Here is a 27,903-nt window from a genome sequence, read left to right as displayed (position 1 = left end):
CAACATTCCTGCTGCAATAGAAACAGCTTGTGCTTAGACACCACTATGCTAGTTTGTCATGGTATCGAATAAAGCAGTTACGCTCACTGTTCATGCAAAGGTGAACCTTGCAGACCCTGCAGACCACATTTGACCTGATAATGTTGCCTTTGCTGCTGCAGTACTTGCATGTTTGACGTTTTGCATGTACAGGGGCATGGAAGAGGGACAGATCAAAGCGCACAGCCTCGTTTGGCGTGTGGCTGTGGTGTCCCCGGACAGGTCTAGGGACATCAACAGTGGTGGTCAGGCTGTCAACAGATGAAGATGAACTTCTTCTGGAGCTGGCACCCCTGAACACCTGGATTCTGAAATCTTTCAGAGACTGACCTCCCACTCCAAGGGCCTTACAGTCTCGCCTGTATACAACCCATGTATTTGTGAGACTGATATCAAGGACGTACGCAAACAGACGCCTCTTGGACTTCATGGGGGTGCGGTAGAGGTGTACAAGCATGTCACTTTTATCAATGCCCCCCATGTTAGCATTATAACTCTTGATGACAGCTGGACAGCTCACAGGCTCCTTCATCTTGGTCTCACTGCAGTACCTGATGACTGAGGACATTTGCTCCACCCCCATGTCTGTTGACAGCAGAGTGACCGTTTCGTTGTCCTTCCACCTGACGGCCAGTATTCCATCATCACTGGTAACGTAGTCACAAGTACCACGAGGGACAGCCTTTTTATCCATCTCTTTGATGGACTTGAGTGGAGGCTTTCTGATTCTATTGTCCCTGGCTGTCCCTGTGTACCTGCAATTGTGGACTCGGAGGTACCACACTAGCTCCAGGCTGGTGAAAAAGTTGTCAGCAAAAATGGCTGTGGTGGTGGGGAACGACATGGTACTGGCCAGGACAGCGACAATCTGGCTGGTGGCACCCAAGACTTTTTGTTCATTCGTCAGGAGTACATCATGGGCATCCAAGGTGGTCTTGCCCTGGTATAGCACAATGTCATGGATGAAGCCATCCACAGAGGCCCTAGCGAACAACTTAAATCCCTATTTGTCTGGCTTATTTTTAATATATTGCCTCAGGTTGCCAGCTGTCTTCCCTTTGTAGGCAACCATCACCTCATCTACAGACTGTTTGGGGGTCTGTGGCTCGCGTCGCGTTTCTAAAAATTGGCCAAAATTAACTCTGAATCACTGTATAGTGTTTTCAAAACTTTAACTTAAAACCTAACTCAATTTCCTTAGATTTATTGCTTTCTTGTCAAGAAAATTGTCTAATTATAAATTCTACAGCGTATCAGGCATATGTTTAAAAATAGACAAAGGTAATTAACACTAATTTTTAAGAGAACCGGGCATATGATCAGTGATGCCGGTAACGCGTTACTCTAAGTAACGCGTTACTTAGTAACGCGTTACTCTAATCTGACCACTTTTTTTAGTAACGAGTAATCTAACGCGTTAATCTTTCCAAATCAGTAATCAGATTAAAGTTACTTCTCCATGTCACTGTGCGTTACTATTATTTTTCATTGTGGGTCGATAGCAGCATTAAACTTGGTCCGTGGGCAGGAGGTCGGGGTTCGACTGAACTGCCCACTTTAAGCGAGCTGTGAGCTTTTCATCCGCGTTTTTTTGCAGCTGCTCGACTCGTCCTCACCTCTTAAAGCGCGGTGATCAGCACACCTGCACTGAGCTTTACAAAGACATTTTTATACTTTTTTTCCTCCTTTATTTAGAATTCTGAGCTGAGCCGCTCTGTATCTGGTCATTAAAAACAGCTGATCCTCCGCGACGTGTCAACAACTAACACTATTTTCCACTCAAATGCACCTAAACTCTCTTTCTGAGGACCACATGATGTGAAAACGCAATAAAACTTTCTTACCTGTAAATCTGGTCATGTTTTCTGCATAAATAAATGTAATCCATTCTTTGTGCTCAAACACCAAAGCAGGGGCGAATCCAGATGGAATGGGGGCGTGGGGCAAGGATGTCCCCCCCTCACAACACCCCTAGATTAAAGGTCCAGTTTTGAAGCCGTTTTTTACTACAACTACTAATATTGCTTAAAATAATAATAATTTCGACAAGTAAAATGTTTAGAGAGAATTTAAATGTTAGAAAAATGTTAGAATTTAATAGTTACATTTATAAAAAATGTAGGTTCGAAATTGCAAGTTTTACTGTTACAGTGCTGTCAACAGTTAAATATGAGGTCAAGAAAGAGGTCTTTATTTTACTTTTTATAAAACAAGTATTTATTTTCATTGAAGTCAAGAAAGGGTGACTATAAAGTGAATTTTGGCAAAACAGGTATCATTGTCATGTTGGGGTGGCAGAGGGTTGTTGTCGACAGCTGGGAAAAGTAACTAAAAAAGTAACTAGTAATCTAACTTAGTTACTTTTACAATTGAGTAATCAGTAAAGTAACTAAGTTACTTTTTCAAGGAGTAATCAGTAATCAGTAATTGGATTACTTTTTCAAAGTAACTGTGGCAACACTGCATATGATCAAAAATGGTGTCCACATTTTTCATGCTGTAATTTCACTAATTTCACCCAGTACGCCACAAACAACACACGTCATAACTTAGCACAACTTGTTAACAATAAAATATGTGAGTTTCATCAACTTACCATAATTAGTTCTGTTGGTCTGTACAGAAATGTACAGTTAGGCGAGCCACATGGGTGCCTTTTTTGGCCTTCAGAAAAAAGAGAAAGTTGGAGACACCCCAGGTCTCACCTGATTGGTCAAATTTCACAGTGGAGGGACTTTTGACATTGGCTGATCCCTTCTGATTGGCTGAATGAGGACCATTAGTTTCTCAGCCTTACTCAGGTACGGGGGGCAAATGCAAAGTGTGCAGAAATTACCAAAAATAGTCACTTGCCCTATAAAGGGTTAACTTCTGGATCTGTTCCTAAACGTTTAAAATCTGCAGTGATTAAACAATTACTTAAGAAACATAATATTGACCCTAGTGTATTGAAAAACTATCGGCTGATATCAAATCTATCATTTTGCTCTAAAATTCTGGAAAAAGTGGTGTCACGACAGCTCGTAGACTATCTTACCGAGAATAATCTCTTTGAGCCACTGTAGTCTGCTTTTAGAAAATATCATTCCACTGAGACGGCTCTCACTAAAGTGGTGAATGATCTTCTGCTTACAATGGGCTCGGACACCACTACAGTTCTGCTGCTGTTAGATCTCAGTGCTGCATTTGATACAGTGGATCATCATATTCTACTTGATAGGCTGGAGAATCATTTTGGGATTACTGGGAGTGTGCTTGCATGGCTGACGTCATACCTGACCAGTCATTCTCACTGTGTTTTGTACAGTAACACTACCTCTAACCTTAGTGACATGAAATTTGGGGTTTCTCAGGGGTCTGTCTTAGGCCCCCTGCTTTTCTCCCTTTATATAGCACCCCTTGGGCACATATTGCGGCGTTTTGGGATTACCTTTCACTATTACCTTTCGCTATACAGATGATACTCAGTTATATATGCTGATAACTGCTGGTAATCTCGTTCACATAAAATCCTTAGAAGTTTGCCTTGCAGCAGTGAGAAGTTGGATGTCTAGAAACTTCCTACTTTTAAACTCTGAAAAGACTGAAATGATGGTTCTTGGTCCAGTGAGACATCGGCATCAATTTGACCAGTTAACACTCAGCCTAGGCTGTGTCATACATCACTCTGACAAAGTGAGGAACCTTGGGGTACGTTTTGATCCTTCGTTGTCCTTTGGCCTCCATATTAGAAATATTACTAGGACTGCTTTCTTCCACCTGCGAAATATAGCGAAGATTTGTCCCATCCTGTCTATGGCTGATGCTGAGACCCTGATCCATGCGTTCATCTCTTCTAGATTGGACTACTGCAATGTTCTATTTTCTGATTTACCGCAGTCTAGCATTAGGGGTCTCCAATTGGTTCAAAATGCTGCAGCCCAACTTTTGACACGAAGCAGAAAGTTTGACCACATTACACCCATTTTGGCATCCCTTCACTGGCTTTCTGTCCCAGTGAGATCAGATTTTAAGGTTCTGCTACTAACCTATAAAATTATTCATGGACTGGCACCTCCCTACCTAGCTGAGCTAATTAAACCTTACGTACCGGCCTGGGCTTTACGTTCTCAGGGTGCAGGACTACTTTGTGTCCCTGGGGTGAATAAGAAGTCTGCGGGTCACAGAGCTTTCTCTTATCGTGCCCCTGTTCTGTGGAATGATCTCCCTGCGTCAATAAAAGAGTCAGATTCTGTGGAGACTTTCAAGTCCAGACTTAAGACACACTTATTTTCCCTTTCATATGGGTAGCATACTGATACAGTTTTGTTTTACGCTTTTTACTCTTTTAATTCATGTTATTAGTAATTGGAGCGGGCCGCGGCCTCAACTTTACCTAAATTCTGGGTCTTTTAGTGAAGCTTAGGGCTAGCGGCCGGCGATCACCTTAGTATTTCTTTTGTTTTTCTTGTTGATTAATGCTGGCAAATTATACAGTATTTTTTTTGTCTTTCTGATGCCTGATTCTGTTTTATTCTCTGTTTAAGGTGCAGCTCCATCCAGAGATGGGAGTTGTATTTGTGTTGGCGATCCTCCTGTCCTGTGCACCAACAGCATTTCTTGTATATTCGTCCGTGAATTGTTCTGTGAATTGTTCTGTAATTTATGTTTGTAGCATGGCCCAAGCAGAGGGTCACCCCTTTGAGTCTGGTCTGCTTGAGGTTTCTTCCCCAGAGGGAGTTTTTCCTTACCACTGTTGCTCTGGGGGTTGGTGAGATTAGACCTTACCTGTGTGAAACACCTTGAGGCAACTCTGTTGTGATTTGGTGCTATATAAAGGAAATAAAGGAAAAATAAAAAAAATAAATTGAGAAAGATTGTCTTCCTCATTGTGTAGATACAATCTACACAATCTCTGAGTCACTTCACAAAGATGTACCTGAAAAAAAATACTCCATGTGTTCATGTTTCCTGGTGTTTTACAGTGTGCACTTTAATCTACTGTTCATGTCTTTTCTTTACAGTTTATTCATTCTGCAGGAATCATTCATCGGGTTGGTGTTTGAACATTTTATCACACTACTACAGCCTTCTACGTGTAGTCCATGTGTTTGTAAAGAATTGTGTTTTGATTTTAGGATCTGAAGCCTGGAAACCTTGCTGTGAATGAAAATTGTGAATTAAAGGTAAGATAAAAAAAATTATCAATACCAGAAAAAAATGCTGTTATACAGGGCAAAATAATGATCACATTTTAGGTTAAAACTTACATCTTCATGTTTAGGTTTAATATATGCAGAGAATCTGCAAATGAGCAAAATAAAAAATAAATACAGAAAGTAAATAAGTAAAAAATAGAATGGCACACCTGAGATTGTATCGCCAACAAACACTCCCATCTCACAAAAACAAGAAATAAAATGTATTTTAAAAATTCATAGCTCTGTTCACATATACAAGGTCTGTTAGAAAAGTATCCAACCTTTTTACTTTTTGCAAAAACTATATGGATTTGAATCATGTGCGCTTGCATCAGCCAAACTTGAACCTTCGTGCGCATGTGTGAGTTTTTTCACGCATGCGTTTTTCGTCAGATTCCACTGTTACAGGAGATTTTGTAATGAAAGACGTGCGGAGGCATTCGAGCGTCGGGATAAAGCCGCAATGGCGGAGAACAAAACCAAGTCCGTGTTGGAAGTCTCACGGGACATGTTGTGACATGCCCAGGTCTTCCACCATTTAGAAGATTCAGACGGCTTTCGGTGGCTTTTTAGTCGAGTGAGTATCCGAGAAATTGTGGAGAGCTGGGCATGTGACAACATGTCCCGTGAGACTTCCAACACGGACTTGGTTTTGTTCTCCGCCATTGCGGCTTCATCCCGACGCGCGAATGTCTCCGCACGTCTTTCATTACAAAATCTCCTGTAACAGTGGAATCTGACGAAAAATGGCTGATGTCCACCTTTTCTGCCATTTCTCTGGTAGTCACACGACGTCCCGGATCAACACAGCCTTCACTTTGGAAATGATCTGGTCATTTCAGCCTGTCGATGGCCGCTCGAAGCGCGGCGCGCCCTCAGCCGCTGTGGGCCGTCTTTAATCCGATTGTAATGCTCCTTAATCTGTGTGATGTCCATAGGATTTTCACCGAAAGCCATCTGAATTTTCCGAATGGTTTCCACCTGGCTGTCTCACACAGTTTCTTGAAAAATTTGATGCAGCGCTGCTCCAGCCGTTCAGACATTTTCCTGACAATGAAAATCTGATGAGAGGGGTGGACCAGTGCTCACTCAAAGCCTGCCCACAGGCGAATGATGCAACCGACAGGCGTGAAAAAACTCACGCATCCGCACGAAGGTTCAAGCTTGGCTGATGCAAGCGAACATGATTCAAATCCATATAGTTTTTGCAAAAAATAAAAAGGTCGGATACTTTTCTAACAGACCTCGTAAAGATCCCAACTAATCTCTTCCAGGTTTGACCAAAGTTTTCAAATTTTTGTTAATAAAAAAGGAAGAATAAATAATTAAATGATAAATACAAAAGCTCAGCCTGTCTCCAAAGAAATAATTAGCATGTGGAGCTCACACGCTTCCCTCAGGATGCAAGCATATTGAGTTTCAGATTGAATCTGTGTGTCATTACAACAGCGAATACAGATTTTGGGCAAGACAGTTTGTATCTTGGGAGGAAAGCAATGCGCATTGTGGAGGCACACCACATTGTAGTTTGACTGCACAGTGCACTGACCTTTGTACGCACATTGAGTGAGGAATAGGGTGTGACTGCACTCACTATTGCTAATCACACAGGCATCAAAAAATCCAAAATTGTGCAACAACAAACTAATTTGTTGTTGCACAATTTTGGATTTAGTTGTTGCAAATTAGTTTGTTGTCCCCCGTGCTCCTCCCCACCAAAAAATACTGTTCAGGCAATGGTCAAGGCATGAATAAAGAAAAAAAAATAAAAATGGATCATACAGTGATGTATGTTACTTTTATAATATACTTTTGATCATAACATGGATAATATGTGTTGAGAATGCAGTTTTTTTTACTAGAGCCTGACATATATTGGTTGGCCAATAATTTCAGCTGGTATGAGTCTTTCACAAACATATTGTGTTAGCATTATTTTTGCAGATATGAACACTTTTATTTTACCAAATAAACAACGCAGGCTGTTGGAAATGTGTCATTACACAGTTTGCCCAGCAGAGGGTGCTCCTAGCATTGTTCACAATACTGTCAAGCATGGCTTGGGCATTGCACATTGTGCAATGGTCACATGAGTTGCAAGAGATGTAAAGTGACCAGCTGTCATTTGTTTTTAATCAGAGTGGGCATTTTGCAGCGACAAGAGAGAAGTGGTAGCGATGCTGCCAGCTCAGCTGGGCCAAAATTGCCAACAAGTTTGTTTTTAAGCAATTGCTGAGCAATGTGATTCAGTGACTGGCAATCACAGTGAAGGTAACGTGATGGCAGCTTGATGTACTTTGGTTAGTTGGTTGGTTGGTTATCTTTACACTAAAGTTCATGTTGAAACTGTAAAGCGTCAAACCTGAATTTGATTTCTTTGTAATAAGGTCTTGACAATGAAATGTTAGGAATCATTGCCCATTTTATGTGTATATCGGTATCGTAAATGTTTTCCTCCCTAATATCGGTATCATATCGACCTCCCAAAAATCCATATCATTCAGGCTCGACTTTGAACCTTCAAAGGCAAAGTCTGGGTGAAAAAAAATAATGGGCGTTTTGGCCTGAAACACACCAGCTCCATTACAGGTATTTCTGAGGCCAAATTAAGTCCAAGACACTACAACATTGTTCTGGAGTTACATAAGCAGATTGTTTTTGGTGATGTCCCCACAAAAAGGGCAAATATGATCACCCAAGCAGTGATATTATTTAGTTCTATTTTTTTCTAGCACTGGAAATGGGTCATATTTGGACAGAATTCTAAGCATCCAGTTCATATTCATCACTCACAGTTGTTAATGTACCATAACACTGGACTCAGTTCAAAAGTTCAAAATTGGAAAGAAAAGTTTACATGTTTTTTTTTTTTTTTAATCAAAGCATAGGTTCCCCTAAGTTGCCTTGTGCAACCCACGAGTAAGATTTCAATCTTACCCATCCCTCAAGCAAGCACATTGGCAACAAAACTCCCTCCAGTGTTTATTTTTTATTATTATTACAGGAAGAAACCTCAACCAGACCAGACTCAGTGGGGGCTCAGATACACAGTTGATTAAAAGGATGTTTTATAGTAAGCCTCCTAATTGATAATTTTTCTGTAGCAAAGAACTGATGACTACAGGAGCACTGACCAAACATCAGTGATATGACTGTTCAATTTATTATTATTATTACTACTTTGATAATACAGTATTCATTTCATTCAGCAATACTTGCGTCAACTTACTGATGAATGTGAATCATGGTGAGCAAACAAAAGACACAAAATTTATCCTCTTCTGCCTCCATGAAAACCTTATCATGGGTGCAGTGTGATTGATAGATACATACCTTATTGTGTAATTTATTCAGGCAGGACAGACTTTGCATGACTTTATTTGGGATGGCGGGTGAAATCCTCAGTATTTTGCGCTACATAGACTGCATGCATCAAGTCATGTAGTTTACCTTCTCTAAAACAATCCAGAGTAATTACCTCAGGTCAATATTTTGTGAACACATGTCTGTGTAAAAGCAGTTTTCCACTGTTTATGTGGTGGCCAAGTGCTTAAATGCACGTTTCCACTCCCAGTTCAAGGGCACTCCTGCCCATTCGCCATGTAATGTGAAGTTACATAAGGAAGGGCATCCGTTGTAAAACAAATGTGCTAAATTAGCATGCAGAACCAAGATGGATACACTTCTAACATACACTTCTTGAGACCAGTCACAGATTCTTTGACCATGTTGAGGAACTCTGCAACTGATTTTCAGCCCCCAACATATCACTGACACTCATGTTTCACGTTAAAGTTGAGCAGATATGGCACGAACACCTGTGAATTTTTGTCTTAGACCTGTGTCAGAGTGACCATCATATACATATTGAGTCTGTTTATCACAACAACCAATGGCTCAAAAGACAACCACAATTTAAAGAGAAGAGTCCTGGTAAAATGGGCTACAATTGGCGAGTTTTTGTGGACAGCATCATTGACTGAATGTGTGAAACAGCAACAAGAGTGAGTGCCAGTGGTGTTAAAACAGGATTTATTTATTCCAGTCTCAAACAGTGTCATGTCTTCTCAGATATTGGACTTTGGCTTGGCGAGACACACAGAGAGCGAAATGACAGGATACGTGGTGACTCGCTGGTACAGAGCACCAGAGGTCATATTTAACTGGATGCACTACAGCCAGACAGGTAATATGATTATACTATCACATTGGACTGCCTGCAACACAAAAAGGAATTTTCTATTTATTAAACACATCAGAGTATTATAGCCATTTTTTAAAAAATGAATAAAATTCTCTCATGCCCTCACAGTTGATGTTTGGTCTGCCGCTTGTATTTTGGTGGAGATGATTACCGGCAATGTTCTTTTTCCAGGACATGACAGTATCCTTCTTTTGGAGCTCATACAGTAATTCAATGCAAATTATTTGTATTGCAACAAATCACAAGGTTCAACTTGCGCAACTATAGGCAACAAAGGCAATTTTATTGTGATCAGGTGCTATCAGGCTTCACAATCCAAGACGGCTGCTTCGACCATCAACCGTAGTAAAAGCTGGAGGTATTAGTTTCGTTATGGAGTTTTATTTGTGTGCCTAATTTAAAAAAAAAAACATACACATAGTACTGACCTACTGCCATCAACAGCTGTGTTGGTGCAGTATTTTTGTGTGTGAAATACCACATAATATGTTGTTTATCAATTGCCGCTTATATTGGCTAACCCAGTTGATGTTGCCAACAACGACTGGCTACACCATGCGACAAACCAAGCACTAAATTAACAAAATAATGTACCATCTGCACTATCTGTCCTCTTTCATGAGGTCTCTTTGGTGAGCCCCATATTTTTGGAGTACTCTATATACTCCAAAATCTTAGAGGCAGCATTTACTGTACCTCTGGTGTGACATCATTCCCAGTCACGACTTCCGACCTCCGAGGTAAAAGGAACGTGGCATAACATGTGCACACAGAACTACTTCCAGGTGCCATAGCAGAGCTTAACAGTTGCTGCTTCAACTCTGTAATGTAAATGCATTTGCTGTTTGCCATGCACCAGTTTTGTGCATTTCTTGAGAAAATTCATGCAAAAACAAACAAACAAACAAACAAAAAATGCAGACCCAACAGGCTTAACATTACAGAGAATCATTTAGTTTTTGTTTGATTTTGTGATTAAGCGGCCGACTGGGAAACCAGAACCTGGCAACTCACCCTTAGGTAACGTCCTGTTTGTAACAAATCCAACAGATGTGTAATGCACTCTGTCCATTGAGTGTTGATGCTAAGGTACATGTATGAGGACAAACCTCTTTTTAGCAGTGAGAGAAAATACAGCAGGTAAAATAAGTATTGAGCACGTCACCATTTTTCTCAGTAAAAATATGCTATTGATATGAAATTTTCACCAGATGTCAGAAAAATGGTTATATGTTCAGTACTTGTTTTACCTGTGAAGTCTTCAGATATTCATACGAGGAGTTGCATTCATTTTTTAATTGTCTTTTTCGTGATTTTTTGAGATACACCTGTAGAAATCATGCACAGACTCAGCAGACACAGGACCATTCTCTGTGTGCGCTCTTCTTTGCCTCGGGATGGGTTGTGGCATTTTCCAGTCAAGAATGTACTAATGAGCTAACTGCAGTGAGAGAGCTCAACAGTCAGGTCCATAAGTATTTGGACAGTTGTACAATCCTTGTAATTTTGCTTCTCAATGCTTCCACAATGGACTTTAAATAATCAAGATGTGTAGTGTGGACTTTTAGCTTTAATTGAAGATGCTTAACGAAAATATGTACTGTGCACGACCTACAAAAATAACAGGATTTTCCACTCTAAGAAATGAAACACAGGGGTTTTAAGTGTAATTAATACTATTATTTTCAATATACTTGAAATTGTTCATTTTAGGGATTTAAATAATACTGTTTCATTTGATTTAATTAATTTCAACTACAATATTGTTTTGCACTTAATTGACAATGTTATGTGGAAAAAGTTACCTTAAGTTTATCAATTAAATTCAATGTTTTATTTCTTAGAGTGTACAAGAAAATGCATGAAATGTGGGTTTGAGACTCACGTGTGCCTTGTGGTGAGCTACCACTGGAATTCCACATTTTGTTTTAAAGAAAATCCTTTGCTCTACTCCTTCATGAAGCTGTGACTGGTAAGGAAACAGACAAAAGTTGCACTGTGTTCAATCCTTGTATTTAGTTTGTCCCATTTCTTATGGCCTCTGTCAGTGGAATGAATGTTGATTAAAAAATGGCTGTAAAGCCTTTATAGTTTATCTGTTTTTGTTGAACCCCTTGAATTAAAGCTGAAATTCTACACTACAGGCACATTTTGATGGATCTTAACATCGCTGTGGTGGAATACAAAGGCAAAATTACAAATCTTGTGCTACTGTCCAAATACTTATGGATCTATCTGCAACTACCAATGCAATGCCATATAGGTACATTCTGCCTCAGTTAATAACAACATCACAACTAGTGTCAAAGGTCAAATTAAAATGATATCACAAGGGATCATCAAATATTTGCTAATTTTAACTAGTATGTTCTGCACAAATCTGGGTTTATTCATATAAATGTGAATAATTAGTAAAGCTGTCCTAAGTGTTTGTATGTTAAGGCTCTTTTAACCAGCCTGTTCAGGTATTGATCAACTGAAGAAGATCCTCCAGCTCACAGGGACACCAGACTCTTCTCTGATTCAGAAGATGCAGAGCAAAGATGTAAGTTGTGCATAGCAGTCCTTTCATATTTTCATTTCAGTTCAATGACAATGAATTTTATACAGTTAAAAATGGCTGATTAAAAACATTTTCTGCCTTATTTGTTTCTTTTAAAGGGATCTTATTGTGTAGAAAATTAGTATCAATGGTTTACTGTTCATTGTTTGGGAATTCATTTGAAGCATCATCAAAGTCCAACCATTTTAGTTGTGTGCATGTAGATTCTTCCTGGTTTGAGCTAAATTCAGCCCTGAAATGGCTTGTTTTTGAATTCCATGACTTGCATATCAAAAAAAGTCCTTATCTCAACTTGTTTGCTCTGAGACACACAACCACTCTACTGGTCTGCTCTCTATGTGACATGGCCCCATGGTCTGTGACACACACACACACACACACACACACACACACACACACACACACACACACACACACACACACACACACACACACACACACACACACACACACACACACAGTAAAGTAACAAGAACAGAGGCAGGCTGTTTACTCGAGAAGTAAACTAGATTTTTAAAGAATTCAATGCCAGTGGAGCATTTTTTTTAAACTACAAACTTTAATATGTATCTGTTCTGTGGCACCTGTTCATCTTCACTGTATGTATAGTTTGGCCACTTGAAGTTCAGTCTGGACTGTAATATACTGTATTATCATATACCTATAAATGATACGCCAATATGATTGGATAAAACACTAAAGAATAAATAGCAATACAGCCTTTTCGCGGACGGGTAATATTTTTCATACCACCCGAGTAATCAGCCAATCAGGTGTCACGTACAATTCTTTCCGCCTCGGTTAGAAAACAGTGCTTGGAACTTGAGGTGGATGGATGATGAAAGAAGCAAAACACCTTCGCAATTTATGTCAATATTTTGATGATTTCTTCATTTACAGCAGCTTCATTAAACAAATGTACTCGAATGATTATCAGCACGACGGCGAGCTTACAGGCTAACCTCAGCTAACACTAGAGGACAGTTGCCAGTTATGGCTTCTGAAACAAGGGAGAAAAAAAAAAGAAACAGCACCGTTCAGCTGAAGCATTAGTGGACGTAAAATATTCTGTCTGTTAAGAGCTTCACCTCTTGTTCCACGTGTGTATTTCCCACCGGTGTCACGTACGTCCACTTATGCTTCAGCTGAACTGTGCTGTTTTGTTTTTTTTTCTCCCTTGTTTCAGAAGCCATAACTGGCAACTGTCCTCTAGTGTTAGCGGAGGTTAGCCTGTAAGCTCGCCGTCGTGCTGGTAATCATTCGAGTACATTTGTTTAATGAAGCTGCTGTAAATGAAGAAATCATCAAAAATTCATCAAAATATCAACGTAAATTGTGAAGGTATTTTGCTTCTTTCATCATCCATCCACCTCAAGTTCCAAGCACTGTTTTCTAAGCGAGGCGGAAAGAATTGTACGTGACACCGGTCGGCATCACCGCGATTGCTCTCACTGCCTCCGATGCGCTTACTGAGTCTGCGGGCTCAGTAGCGCCACAGCGCCCCCCCCCCCCCCCCCACCCCGGTCTGCTGTGCCGAGCTGCATGCAGCAACAGGTCCAGAGACTACGCTCGCTGGTTTGATGCGCAGCGCCCGCTGCATGGACTCGGTAACCGCAGCCGCAGACCTCCGTGGCCATGACTTGGATTCTTTGCGGGTCCCGCATCCGTACCCCCGGAGGCAGTGAGCGAAGGGAGAGCACGCGCGTTGTGTTCTGCGTGCATTTATCATTTATAGGTCTCAGGGTGTATGGTTTTCTTCAAGGTGTATAAAGCCATATTCATTAATGAACAACTTGATAACTGATATTATTATGTGGCTGTGATGCTACACGCGCTCTGATTGGATGATTAACAGTCTGATATTTTCCCATATCATACCGTTACCATGACAATAGGTCTGAATGCGTATTCTCTTTTGGCCCGAAGGCGTATTTTCTTTACAAACCAGGAAGCTAAAAACGCATTTAGAAAAAAACAATACGGACATGAATGTACTCCATAAATATCTAAACAACATCTGAAAAAACACACAGATTGAAAGCTTACCAGCTCGACCATGACCATCTGTTAGCGAGTTCCTGCTCTGCTCCGGTGTTCTGTCAGGACACCGGCCATCAGCTCGGAGGTGAGCTAAGGTGAGCCGTTGCTCAGGCCAGCTTCAGAGCTCTGAACTGAGCAGATGAAATTAAGCCATTCTTTTTTGTTTGTTTTGTTTTGGGTTTTTTTTGGAGGTGAACTTTCCTGCTCACCTCAGAGCTGATGGCTCGGAGGTGAAGCGAACGGCTTCACTTCCACTCTGACTATCAGCTTTGTCTACGAGCTGTCAGCAGCTTTCATATTCAGGTGTTTGCGTGTTGAATTGAATTAAATTTATTAGACATACATGCAACAAAATTTCACTCATATACAACAACAAATCTCATAAACAAAGTAGTCAAAGAAAAAAGACAGTAAGAAAAAAATAAACAATGGACACGGTGCCTAAAAGTGTAGGCAGAACCAAAGCTTATCAACGCCTACACTCCTCCATGAAATCAAATCAAACGGTATATGTGCCTGTTCATAAACGTTGATTTTTAAACAAAATCTGAACAACAGCAGCTCATAATTACAATAAAAAACCCAAATATTTCCCAAACAGCTCCCAGTACAAGCTGGTTACCATCTACATATATCAGTAGAAAAGGTTCAAGTATAAAACTTTCATACAACGCAACTCAACCACTATCTTCTAATACTTATCTGGAGAGTACCATTTCTTTGTATAAATATTTGAACCGGTTGAAATCTGGACATTGCTTGAGTTTCCCAGGTAGATTATTCCATTCTTTAGGACCACAAATGGAAACACAGAAGCATTTCCTGGTTGTCCTAGCACCAGCAATTTTAAAATGATACAAACCCCTTAAATTATACATTCCTTCTCTTTGCATAAAATATTCTTGAATTCTAACTGGTAATTGCTTATTTTTCGCTTTATACATCAATTGAACAGTCTTGAATGAAATCGTATCATAAAGTTTTAATATCTTCGATTGAATGAACAATGGATTGGTATGCTGCCGATACCCTGCATTGTGAATTATTCTTAATGCTCTTTTTTGAAGGATGAATAGTGGTTGCACTGTAGTCTTATAGTTATTGCCCCAGAGTTCAGCACAGTACGTCAAGTAGGGTGTAATCAATGCACAATACAGAGTGTGTAGTGATTTGCCATCAAGAATCTGCTTTGCCTTATTTAATACTGCAATACTTTTTGATGTTTTCATTTGAATATGGTGAATATGAGCTTTCTAGTTAATTCTATCTTCAATAATCACATCTAACAACTTATTCTCTTTGACACATGCTGTATTTACCCCAAGTATCTTTAACTGTATATGTACATCCTTTTTCTAATTTCAAAATAACATAATTTTAGTTTTAGACCAATTTAGTGACAGTTTGTTAATATCAATGTTTGAATAGTATGAGTGGTATGAAACTTTTACCACTTTCATACCATTTGGGACAATTCCAGTTTGAAATGATTGAATAAATATATAAGTTAATGGTTTAGCAATTTCTGTAATTATTTGCTTTACTAAGGCCATATGTACATCATTGTAATTAGTTGACTTCTTGTTTTTACATGTGCTGACTACCATAATAATTTCCCTATCATCAACTGGGCCAAGAAACATTGTGTATGGATTTCTATTAATTAATTGCTGGCTTGCCCAAGTAGTGTGTGGAATGTCAGCTGCCAAATCTGGTCCACAACATTCGCAAAAAAATGTATTAAAACTGTTCACCACTTGGTTCATGTCATATTCATCTTTGTTATTATAAATAAAGTATGTTGGATAGTTCTTTGCTTTGGATTTATTTGTTAAAATACTATTCAATATTTTCCATGTTTCCTTTATGTTATTTTTATTATTGTTTAGTATTTTTCTAAAGTATGATTTTTTTACATTTCCGCATAATGGTTGTTAATTTATTTTTATAGTGCTTATATTTAATCTTTGCCTCTCTTGATTTACTTCTGATAAACTCTCTATATAACATATTTTTCATCTTACACATCTTTTGCAGCCCTTTTGTTATCCATGGATGAGCCTTATATTATTATTTGCACTGCAATGTATAATTGGAAAATTTTTGTTGTATATATCGAGAAATATGTTTTCAAATTTGGCATATGCTAAATTAGCATCATTCTCCATATGAAAGGAATTCCAATCCAGCAAACGTAAGTCATTTTTTAAGGCAATAATAGCTTCTTCAGATTGCAGACATTTTCGATATTGTATTTTCTCCATACATTTTTTTTATTTAAATTTAAATCAGTTATCATAAAAATTTGTAAGTGGTCACTAATATCTTTGATTAATAAACCACTTATTGTTTTGTTATCAGTATCATTTGTAAGTATATTATCAATGAGAGTAGCTGACTGAGAAGTTATTGTTCAAGGCCTAGTAATTTTTGGAAATAAATTTAAGCTGTACAAGGTCCCTTTATACTGATATGGATTTAAAACATCAACATTTATATCTCCACAGACAAATACTCTTTTATTACCCATCTGTGAAAAATATTTCTCAATCCAATTTTGAAATTCTTCAATATTTGATCCCGGAGCTCTAACAATACAGCTAACAATCATATTTTTACCTTTCCCCATACATATTTCAATTGTAATACATTCCAGAAGATTTTCTATGGCCATTGTCACTTGATCTTTAATTTTTAAGCCTTTTATCAAAATTCAATGCTACTCCGCCTCCTCTACTATGTCTATTCAGATAATTAAGTTCATAACCCTCCAATTCATAATTTAAATCGTCAGTATCAGCAAGCCAAGTTTCTGTTATAGCAATTATACTAAAAGGTTGCCAGAATTGTTTTAAATAATCTTTAATAATCCCAAAATTCTTGTTGAAACTCCTACTGTTAAAATGGATTATTGAGAACTTCCCATCACTTAGTACACCTATTGTATTGTTCCTCAGTATAATACTGACAATTACTATTTACAGAAGAAAAAAATGATTATTCGGGTATATCTTCTTCTTCTTCTTCTTTGGCTTTCGGCTGTTCCCGTTAGGGGTCGCCACAGTAGATCAATCGTTTCCATCTTGCCCTGTCCTCTGTATCTTCCTCTGTCACACCAACCACCTGCATGTCCTCCCTCAGCACATCCATAAACCTCCTCATTGGCCTCCCTCTTCTCCTCCTGCCTGGTGGCTCCATCCTCAGCATCCTTCTCCCTCTATACCCTGGGTCCCTCCTCTGCACATGTCCAAACCATCTCAATCTCGCCTCTCTGACTTTGTCTCCAAACCGTCCCACCTGAGCTGTCCCTCTGATATGTTCATTCCTAATCTTGTCCATTCTCGTCACTCCCAAAGAGAATCTCAACATCTTCAGCTCTGCCACCTCCAGCTCTGCCTCCCGTCTTTTTGTTAGTGCCACCGTACAACATAGATGGTCTCACTACTGTCTTGTAGACTTTCCCCTTCACTCTTGCTGATATTCTTCGGTCACAAATCACTCCTGCCACCTTTCTCCTCCCACTCCACCCTGCCTGCACTCTCTTCTTCACCTCTTTACCACACTCTCCATTACTTTAAACAGTTGACTCCAAATATTTAAACTCATCTACTTTCACCACTTCTGCTCCTTGTAACTGCACTATTCCACTGGTCTCCCTCCCATTCACACACATGTACTCAGTCTTGCTTCTACTGACTTTCATTCCCCTTCTCTCCAAAGCATATCTCCACCTCTCCAGGCTAGACTCAACTTGCTCTCTACTCTCACTACAGATCACAATGTCATCTGCAAACATCATAGTCCATGGGGACTCCTGTCTGATCTCATCCGTCAACCTGTCCATCACCACTGCAAACAAGAAAGGACTCAGAGCTGATCCTTGGTGTAATCCCACCTCCACCTTGAATGAGTCTGTCATTCCGACTGCGCATCTCACCGCTGTCACACTATTCTTGTGCATGTCCTGCACTACCCTAACATACTTCTCTGCCACTACAGACTTCCTCATACAATACCGCAGCTCTTCTCTTGGCACCCTATCATAAGCTTTTTCTAAGTCCACAAACACACAATGTAACTCTTTCTGTCCTTCTCTGTACTTCTCCAGCAGTATTCTCAGAGCAAACATTGCATCTGTAGTGCTCTTTCTTGGCATGAAACCATATTGCTGCTCACAGATCTTCACCTGTTTTCTAAGCCTAGCTTCTACTACTCTTTCCCATAACTTCATGCTGTGGCTGATCAGCTTTATGCCTCTGTAGTTACTGCAGCTCTGCACATCACCCTTGTTCTTGAAAATAGGAACAAGCACACTTCATCTCCACTCCTCAGGCATACTCTCACTTTCCAAGATTTTATTAAACAATCTGGTTAGAAACTCTACTGCCATCTCTCCTAGACATTTCCATGGCTCCACTGGAATGTCATCTAGACCAACTGCCTTTCCACTCTTCATCCTCTTCATAGCAGCCCTCACTTCTTCCTTACTAATCTCTTGTACTTCCTGATTTAGTCTCACCACATCATCCAGCCTTTTCTCTCGCTCATTTTCTTTATTCATCAGCTCTTCAAATATTCCCTCCACCTTCTCAGCACACACTCCTCACTTGTCAGCACATTACCATGTGCATCTTTTACCACTCTAACCTGCTGCACATCCTTTCCAGCTTTGTCCCTTTGTCTGGCCAATAGGTACAAGTCCTTTACTCCTTCCTTACTATTCAACTTCTTGTACAGCTCGCAATATGCCTTTTCCTTCGCTTTTGCTACTTCTCTTTTTGCCTTACGCCACATCTCCTGTACTCCTGTCTACTTTCTTCATCTCTCCGACTATCTCAAAACTTTTTCACCAACCTCTTTCTCCTCATGCTTTCCTGGACCTCTTCAGTCCACCACCAAGTCTCCTTGTCTTCCTTCCACTGTCCAGATGTCATACCCAGTACTGTCCTAGCTGTCTCCCTCACCACATCTGCAGTACTTTTCCAGTTGTCCAAAATTGCTTCCCCTCCAAACAGTGTTTCTCTCACCTGCTCGCTAAATTCTTCCTCCTTCAGCTTCCACTATCTGATCTTTTGTTGAGCTCTCACTCTCTTCTTCTTTACCTCTAAAGTCATCCTACAAACAACCATCCTATGCTGTCTAATGACACTCTCTCCTGCCACCATCATACAGTCTCTGATTTCTTTTAGCTTGCATCTCCTATAAAGAATGTAGTCCACCTGTGTGCACCTTCCTCCACTCTTATATGTTACCCTGTGCTCCTCCCTTTTCTTAAAGTAGGTATATACCACAGCCATTTCCATTCTTTTTGCAAAAGCAACTACCATCTGTCCTTCCCCATTCCTATCCTTGATACCATATCTACCCATTACTTCCTCATCACCTCTATTCCCTTCACCAACATGCCCATTGATGTCCGCTCCTATCACCACTCTTTCATGCTTGGGCACACACTCCAGAAATCTTCTTTCTCCTTCATCTCACAACCTACCTGTGGGGCATATGCACTGATGATATTCATCATCACCCCTTCAATTTCCAACTTCACACTCATCACCCTGTCAGACACTCGCTTAACCTCCAACACACTTTTAACATACTCTTCCTTTAAAATGACCCCAACACCATTTCTCTTCCTGTCCTCACCATGGTACAACAACTTGTACCCACCGCCGATGCTCCTGCTCTTACTTCCCTTCCACTTGGTCTCTTGCACGCATAATATGTCTACATTTCTCCTCTCCATCATATCAGCCAGCTCTCTCCCTTTACCAGTCATACTACCAACATTCAAAGTCCCCGCTCTCATTTCCACCCTTCTAGTTTTCTTCTTCTCCTGCTGTTTGTGGCAATGTTCTCCTCCTCTTCTCATATTCCAAATCTTGTACATGATGTTCAGTGTACTGAAAAGGTTGTAATTCCTGCATAGAAGTCAATTCAAAAGAATAATTTGTCATCATAACATAGAAAGGAAAATTTCACAACCAAAGAAAACATTTAATTTCAGACTCACTACCTGCTGTAAACACATACATACTATGGAAATCATTGCCCCTAATTGATTACACCCGCGTTCTTTTAACAACACAGATATAACCATTACTAAACCCAGACAAATACGCATCACTTAAATCTTTCCAATTCTGAAAGCGTTCTTATCACTAGAACTTTAGCTTCTTCCGGCGATCCATTTAGCTTAATCATCACTTTACAATTTGTCGTCCAAGTCGCCTGAATTTTCTGTTTCTTCCAGAGGATTCTCACTTCTCTTATGTCAGCATTTTTCTTTGTCAGGGGTTCATTAACGTACACATCGGTTCCTCTCAACTTTTTGGCCTGCTGCAACAAATCGTTCTTAATTTTTCTGTTTGCAGACATAATAATAATGGTTGGTTTGGCCTTGTTGTCCTTCCTTGGATATGCATGACAATCTGCAATGTCACTGTTATTAATATAAATGTCCTTTGAAGAAAAAAAATTGATATGCTGCTCCATGGACTGTATTTTTTCCTGCATTTCATCCATATTGCTTCATCTGTTAGCTACTACCATGGCGTATGATTGATGTCTAGTATTCAGTCCCGTTACAATAACATCATCCATTCTGGTGTATTGCTCCAACTTGTCCACTGTTTTTTCCAAAAATCTAATTTTATTGTCCTTTTCTTGCATCAGTTTTCTCAATTCACAAACCTCCTTGAACAGGAACAGTAACAGTTTCCATGGAAATGTTACCCCAGGGGCAATTTTCCTTGTTAAGATGAACAGTTATTGCCTACCTAGAACTACTACCTGTAGAGATCATGCATCAATGCTTCAATGATTTTGTATTGTTCAAGAGGATGTTTATCTGACAGTTGGGAAGATTACTATTAATTCTATAAATGTTAATGCTAGTCTGTTAACAGTGCATTTATTTCACTACTCATACTTCATAAATGCTTTATGCAGAAGGCATTTGAATGGCTGGATAGCCTTAACAAGAGACGTAAAAGCTGGGATGTATTTGGAATATAAGCTAACATTTAATGAGTGAAGGTTGGGTTAAGCTAGTCAGTTACATGATATGTTGCATCAGTTACGCTATGTTTTATGAATTAATAAAAATTTTGCAATGACCAGGTCTTTGATTTCATTACGATAACAGGCTGTCTTAATATTTCTATAAATATGAAAATGCTAGGTATTTTACTTTCAGAGATATATGACTTGTAAAACATGTGAAGTTTCACGTCCATTTTGCGTTGTCAGTTACAACAATACAATTGCATACTTAATTTACATTTACACAAATTCTCTGAAGTCCTAGTTGTTGTAGCATCTGTACTCTATAATCATACAGATATTTTAAAAATCCATCAAATAAATTCTGAAGGATACAATAAATCATATAGCTAAAATTCTCTGAATGTTGCATCAGTTACGGGTGGAATTGCCCTGTATGAACAGATGCGTTGGTAATATCCTGTGGAAAAGGAGTTTTCCACTCAGTTACGGAGGCAAATGATGCATTTGAGAGACAATCCTCCCAACAGCAGCAGATTTTTTGACATTTACACTTGAGTTTTATTGATGTCGAATTTTCATATAAATTTCTTCACACTTATTACAACTAAGGTCTGTGGAATTGTATGATCATGTTCATGTTAACTTCTCAGCTCTGGGTGACTCCCTCACTGTGCATCTTCAAAATACCTGCTTTGGCATATGCACAGTGTGGACCAGAGGCGATTGCTCTAAGACTGCAAGGGAAGCTCAGCTTCCCCTAAAATGTCAAAAAATAAGTGATCAAATATATACTGTTGTGTGTACATGTCATTGACTAAATATGCGCTACAACGCGCTCAACTTTTGTTCAGAATCAGCTTCTTATCACTGGTAATGACGCGGCTTTCCTCTCACTCAAACCCGCAGCTTCACAGTGCTTTAAACAGTGTGGACGCTGAGCGTCCACAGAGTTCAATAGCGAAGCAAAGAGTGCAGCGAAACGAGCCGAGTCATTGGATAAATGCTGGGCTTTGTCCCGCCCATCGGACACTCAGCGTCTCTGGGGGTCTATGGGGCAGTGGGCTGGCCCGGACGCTCAGCTTCTGCACGATGATTGGATGATCTGTCTGAGGCTGAATCCCTTTTTGATTGACAGCGAAATGAGCGAATCAGCGATCTTTTGGTGTAAACATCCGTGGGAGCATTGAACCGGAGACTTTCCTTAAGGTGCGTTTACACATAACCAAGACGCATTACGAATGTCATTTTTCTGTCATTCATGACACATTCCTGACATTCTTAATGTGACTTAACGCATCTGAATAGGTTTCTTAATAGTGCCTGTTGGTGCGTGATATTCTTGATATTCGTGGAGCATGTTTTTGCCTGTCAAAAAATCTTCCACGAATGTTACACACCACCCTCATTTCGTCTCACGTCGTGGAGGCCGCAACTGAGCGTATTGATCCGTCTTGATGAGTAGTGATCCTTAATAGAACGTGACAACATTCGTAATGGTTCCTGTGATGGTTCTTGGAGCCCAAACTGTCACGCGTTATTACGAAGTGACACGGAAACTGTCAAGTTTTGACACGACTTGTAACGTGGCGTCACATTTAACTGCGCGCCACGACAAATCAGTTTTCTGTCACGTGCGCACAATTAAACTCGGCTCCAAGTGTCGTTCCACAGTTCCTGCTGAAGTGCCTCAGGACGCCCCTGCAGGTGTTCCACCTGCTGTTGTAACCGATGAGCGGGAGAACGAGTCTGAGCCAGAGGAACCAGAGGAGCGATAGCGATTTTTGTAGCTGCTTGTTTTTGGAGACTGACTTCTATCACTCTTTCTGACTTCTATCGTACTTTCTATCCCTACCGAGCAGCGGGTGCTGCTGAGCTCCTCCACCGTCACAAAGCACTCACAGGCGGACAAACTTCACCCTAGCCTCGCGCCAGTCCCAGCTAGCGAGGTAGCTAGGTAGCAAGCTGCACACAATGGCAGACAATTTGAATGTTGTGGACCGGATTTTGGCGAAGCCATTTGATAGTCTTCCTTACGAAGAAAAACTTAGAGTTAAACAGCAGGGTAGATCAACTCCTCAGATTAATTTGGTGCAAAAGGTTGGGAAAAGTAACAGGTCTTTTCAGCTGTCCTGGTATGACAAAGTGAGCTGGCTGACTGGAAGTGCTGTAACAAATAAAATGTACTGTTGGCCATGCCTCTTAATGAAACCATCTCAGGGATGTGTTGTCTGGTCAAAAGTGGGTTTTGGGGATTTGTCCAGCTTTGACAGGGCATACAAAAGGCATGAAAAAAAAATCAATGAACATGTGAGTGCATGTGCAAGGTTAAGTTGCCTGGGCAGAGTCAGGGTTGAGCATGCAATCAATGAAGGCGCTCGCATTTAAGTGGCAAAACATAATGAAGCAGTTAAACAAAACAGAGCTTTCCTAAACCGCCTTATTGATGTGACTTCCTTGCTTGGCTGTCAGGAGCTGTCATTTAGGGGGCATGATGAGAGTGTTGAATCATCCAACAAGGGGAATTACAGGGAGTTTAATGAAACATTAGCTAAATATGACTCTGTCCTGGCCACACAATGATCCAGTCATCAGCTGTGTTTTCTGGTATGTCCCATGCAATCCAAAATGACTTGATCTCTGCTCTTTCAGCCACTGTTTCTGATGAGATCAAGGATGAAATCCAGGCTGCTCCCTTTTTTGCATGACAGGTGGATAAAACAACTGATATAGCTTGCCATGCTCAACTGTCTGTCATTGTTCGCTATGTGGATAGGGCAGGTAAAATTCAGGAGCACTTTATTGGATTTTTTTATGTTTCTGGGGGAAGAGATGCTCAGTCTGTTTTTGAAGTCTTGAATGAGAACATGCAGGGCTACAATTTCAGGGAGAAACTTGTGGCGCAAACCTATGATGGTGCTGCTGTCATGGCTTCAGCTCTCAATGGTTTGCCGGCCAAAGGTAAAGCAATAGCCCGCGGTGCAATGTTTGTGCATTGCTATGCACACAGACTGAATCTGGTTCTGTCTCAGGGGGCTAAATGTTTATCTGAGTGCAGAATATTTTTTGCATCACTCTCTGGGTTTGCCACATTTTTCTCAAAATCTACAAAGAGGATGTCTTTTCCTGAGTCTGCAGGCTGCTCAAGGTTGCCCAGAAATGCTCCTACTCGATGGAATTTCACATCACGGATAGTGAGCACTGTGGCAAACAATTATAATGCCCTCCTGCAAACTTTTGAGATGATCATTGCAGATAAGTCCATGGATGATGACACATTAGACTGTGCCAAAGGCCTTCTGATGAAACTGGAGGATTTTGAGTTTGTGTTCATGTTGTACACATATGAACAAATCTTCTCTGAGACTGATGTGGTGTTTGACATTGTCCAGCAGAGCGCTATGGATGTTCTGTACTGCAAGAAAAGAATTGAGTTTCTTCTTGTTTCTGGCAAAGAGAAGAGGTCAGAGGGGGCTTTCCAAGCTGTTTATGCCAAAGCATCAGATCAGATCTCACATCAGACCCACAAACTGAGCCCATGAGAAAACACCATCTGTCACAACTACAGGATCCCAAGGAGCGCTACAGAAATCTGTACATGGCCATCCTAGACAATCTCACAGAGCAGCTACCTCGGCGTTTTGCAAATTTGGAAAGTCTGCGCTTCTTGGAATTGGTCAATCCAGGGAAATTTGATGAGATGAGACAAGTGTTTCCAGAGGAGACATTTCAGAGTCTCCTGAAAAGTTTTGGCCAGTTCTTTGATTCAGGGAGACTGAGGTCTGAACTTCAAGTCCTATATTCAAACCAGGACTTGCAGGGCAACAGGGGAAAGCTATGTGATTTCTTGCTGTTTCTGAAACACATGGAGTTGGACAGTGCAATGCCTCAGGTGTACAAACTATTGTCATTAGTGGCAATGATTGGAGCTCCATCTGCAGGTGCAGAGAGGAGCTTCTCCTGTTTAAAGCGGCTCAAGTCTTACACCCGCAACACCATGGGCCAAGGCCGTTTAAGCAGCCTAGCTCTGCTGGCCACTGAGAGGACACTAGTCAAGTCCCTGGAAAAGACGCCTTGTTGGTACGACAGGGTCACAGATCATTTTCTTGAAAAGGAACGGAGGGTCGAATTTACGTATAAATAAACCGACACATTTTATGATGTAGGTCGAAATTGAGCTTCCCCTCCTTGAAAGACCAGCATCCGCCACTGGTGTGGACTGTGAAGAGCACAGCTCTGCATGCAGATAAAAAAATAAATTACACAATCAATATAAAATCAATGGAATGGGACACATTTTCTTTGGGCCATATGAAGTGTGATCGGAGCCGCATGACAGTAAAAGATTGGAGAGAAATTCATTCATTTGCAGAGCTGAGAACAAGAAACAAATTGCAGTCGACTGGCCAGTTTGAGTCAGAATCCTTCTGTCTTCAGGAGACGATGGTGTGGCATATGTGCATATGCACCTTAACAGTCCCACTCACGAATGAGTCTCTTGCATTTCCTGCAGACAGAGTAACTTGCTTGCTGAGGCTACACAGTAAATTTTGCAGAGTAAAATTTACTCTGCTGGGATAACATTTGGTCACAGTCCAAATAGAGTTAAATATACTCTATCACAGTACTAAATCAACTCTATCGCAGTGTAAAATCAACTCTTATTGGAGTAGAAACACTTGATTTGACAAGACGGTAGAGCTGATTTCACTCTATAATAATACAATAACATACTTTTGGAGGGCGGTATGCATTTTTTGAGTGATAATAATAGTGTATTTTACTCTATTTAGACTGGGACCAAATGTTATCCCGGCAGAGTATATTTTACTCTGCAAAATTTACTGTGTGCTGTTGTTTTGCCTTCCTCCTGCCTGTCTTTTCCCATGTGTCGTTGTTGATGGAGCTCAGTTTCAATGCTTTCTTGTAGACAACCTTGTAGTGCAGGCATGAATGTCCAATCACTCTGCCAGCTCACCATACACAACGTCTTTAGAGATACAGCCTGAGTTCCTTCTCCTGACATTGCCGAGACAACTAAGGCATCTCTCATTGAGAATGAGTATGAGAATGACCATATTGGCTAATTCTAAGACCACTGTTTTCAGGGACTTTACCATAGACATTATATACGTAGACACCTCATGGACTGCCGGTGCCTATTGGAGCTGCCGTATCAGCCAGCCCCCATCTTGGCTGGGTTCCTATTGCGCCCCCAGTGCATTTATTTGTACTGAGGAAGGTGTATCCCCAACTACAATAACTCCCGTAACTCCCTGAACTTTTACCCGATTTTCCCACGGTTTGTTTTGTTAGAAACAGCAGAGATTCAGTTACAATACAAGATGCTGTCACACATTAAAAATACGTACTTTCCTGCTGAAAGACTTAGTCTTATGCACTTTAACACAGACATATGGTATGACATACAGACAAATGTATAAATTAATTTCACAATTTAGTAAAGAAACAAGATTGGATTGTTCATTTGACTTTATTTCTCTCTCTCTCTCTCTCTCTCTCTCTCTCCCGCACACACACACAGGACATCACTTTAATTTCCTCTGCTCTGCTCATCTGGTTTTGTTACAGAGATCAATCAAAAAGACACACACATCCAATATGTGTAAAATGACATGCTGGATCAAGGTGAGACAAATATTAAAGCAAAATTCCAAAAAGCCTAAGGGCTCCCATACAAAAAAACAAACAAAAAAACAAAAAACAACAAACAACAACAAAATCTTTTCTTAGACACCCCTAATAAAATAAAGAATAGTAATAGTTTTGTTTTTTGTTTCGTTTTTTTTTTTGCATGGGAGCGCCGACGAAGAAGAGGAGGAAAACATTGCCACGAACAGCGGGAGAAGAAGAAAACTAGAAGGGTGGAAATGAGAGTGGGGACTTTGAATGTTGGTAGTATGACTGGTAAAGGGAGAGAGCTGGCTGATATGATGGAGAGGAGAAAGGTAGACATATTGTGTGTGCAAGAGACCAAGTGGAAAGGAAGTAAGAGCAGGAGCATCCGCGGTGGGTACAAGTTGTTGTACCATAGTGAGGACAGGAAGAGAAATGGTGTTGGGGTCATTTTAAAGGAAGAGTATGTACTTGGTGGTGGAATGAAGAGGTCCAGGAAAGCATAAGGAGAAAGAGGTTGGCGAAAAAGTTTTGGGATAGTCGGAGAGATGAAGAAAGTAGACAGGAGTACAAGGAGATGCGACGTAAGGCGAAAAGAGAAGTGGCAAAAGCAAAGGAAAAGGCATATTGCGAGCTGTACAAGAAGTTGAATAGTAAGGAAGGAGAAAAGGACTTGTACAGATTAGCCAGACAAAGGGACAGAGCTGGAAAGGATGTGCAGCAGGTTAGGGTGGTAAAAGATGCACATGGTAATGTGCTGACAAGTGAGGAGTGTGTGCTGAGAAGGTGGAGGGAATATTTTGAAGAGCTGATGAATAAAGAAAATGAGCGAGAGAAAAGGCTGGATGATGTGGTGAGAGTAAATCAGGAAGTACAAGAGATTAGCAAGGAAGAAGTGAGGGCTGCTATGAAGAGGATGAAGAGTGGAAAGGCAGTTGGTCCAGATGACATTCCAAAAGTAGTAGAAGCTAGGCTTAGAAGAGTAGTAGAAGCTAGGCTTAGAAAACAGGTGAAGATCTGTGAGCAGCAATATGGTTTCATGCCGAGAAAGAGCACTACAGATGCAATGTTTGCTCTGAGAATACTGTTGGAGAAGTACAGAGAAGGACAGAAAGAGTTACATTGTGTGTTTGTGGACTTAGAAAAAGCTTATGATAGGGTGCCAAGAGAAGAGTTGTGGTATTGTATGAGGAAGTCTGGAGTGGCAGAGAAGTATGTTAGGGTAGTGCAGGACA

At 40.5% G+C, this 27,903-nt stretch overlaps 1 protein-coding gene across 1 annotated transcript in view; it reads left to right on the top strand.

The window, feature by feature from the left end:
- The window catches only part of zgc:171775 (STKc_p38 domain-containing protein), a 62,113-nt gene that overhangs the window by 22,996 nt on the left and 11,214 nt on the right, over positions 1-27,903 (top strand). Inside the window, exons 5-9 of the mRNA XM_034172187.1 lie at positions 5,043-5,072; positions 5,157-5,204; positions 9,291-9,405; positions 9,532-9,603; positions 11,889-11,968. Of these exons, the coding sequence (XP_034028078.1) occupies positions 5,043-5,072; positions 5,157-5,204; positions 9,291-9,405; positions 9,532-9,603; positions 11,889-11,968 (345 nt within the window). The remainder of the gene's footprint in view (positions 1-5,042; positions 5,073-5,156; positions 5,205-9,290; positions 9,406-9,531; positions 9,604-11,888; positions 11,969-27,903) is intronic.

Source organism: Thalassophryne amazonica, chromosome 6 (assembly GCF_902500255.1).
Source record: "Thalassophryne amazonica chromosome 6, fThaAma1.1, whole genome shotgun sequence".
Classification (NCBI taxonomy): domain Eukaryota; kingdom Metazoa; phylum Chordata; class Actinopteri; order Batrachoidiformes; family Batrachoididae; genus Thalassophryne; species Thalassophryne amazonica.
Note: the sequence above shows the minus strand (reverse complement) of the source record. Positions and strands in the feature narration are given on the sequence as shown.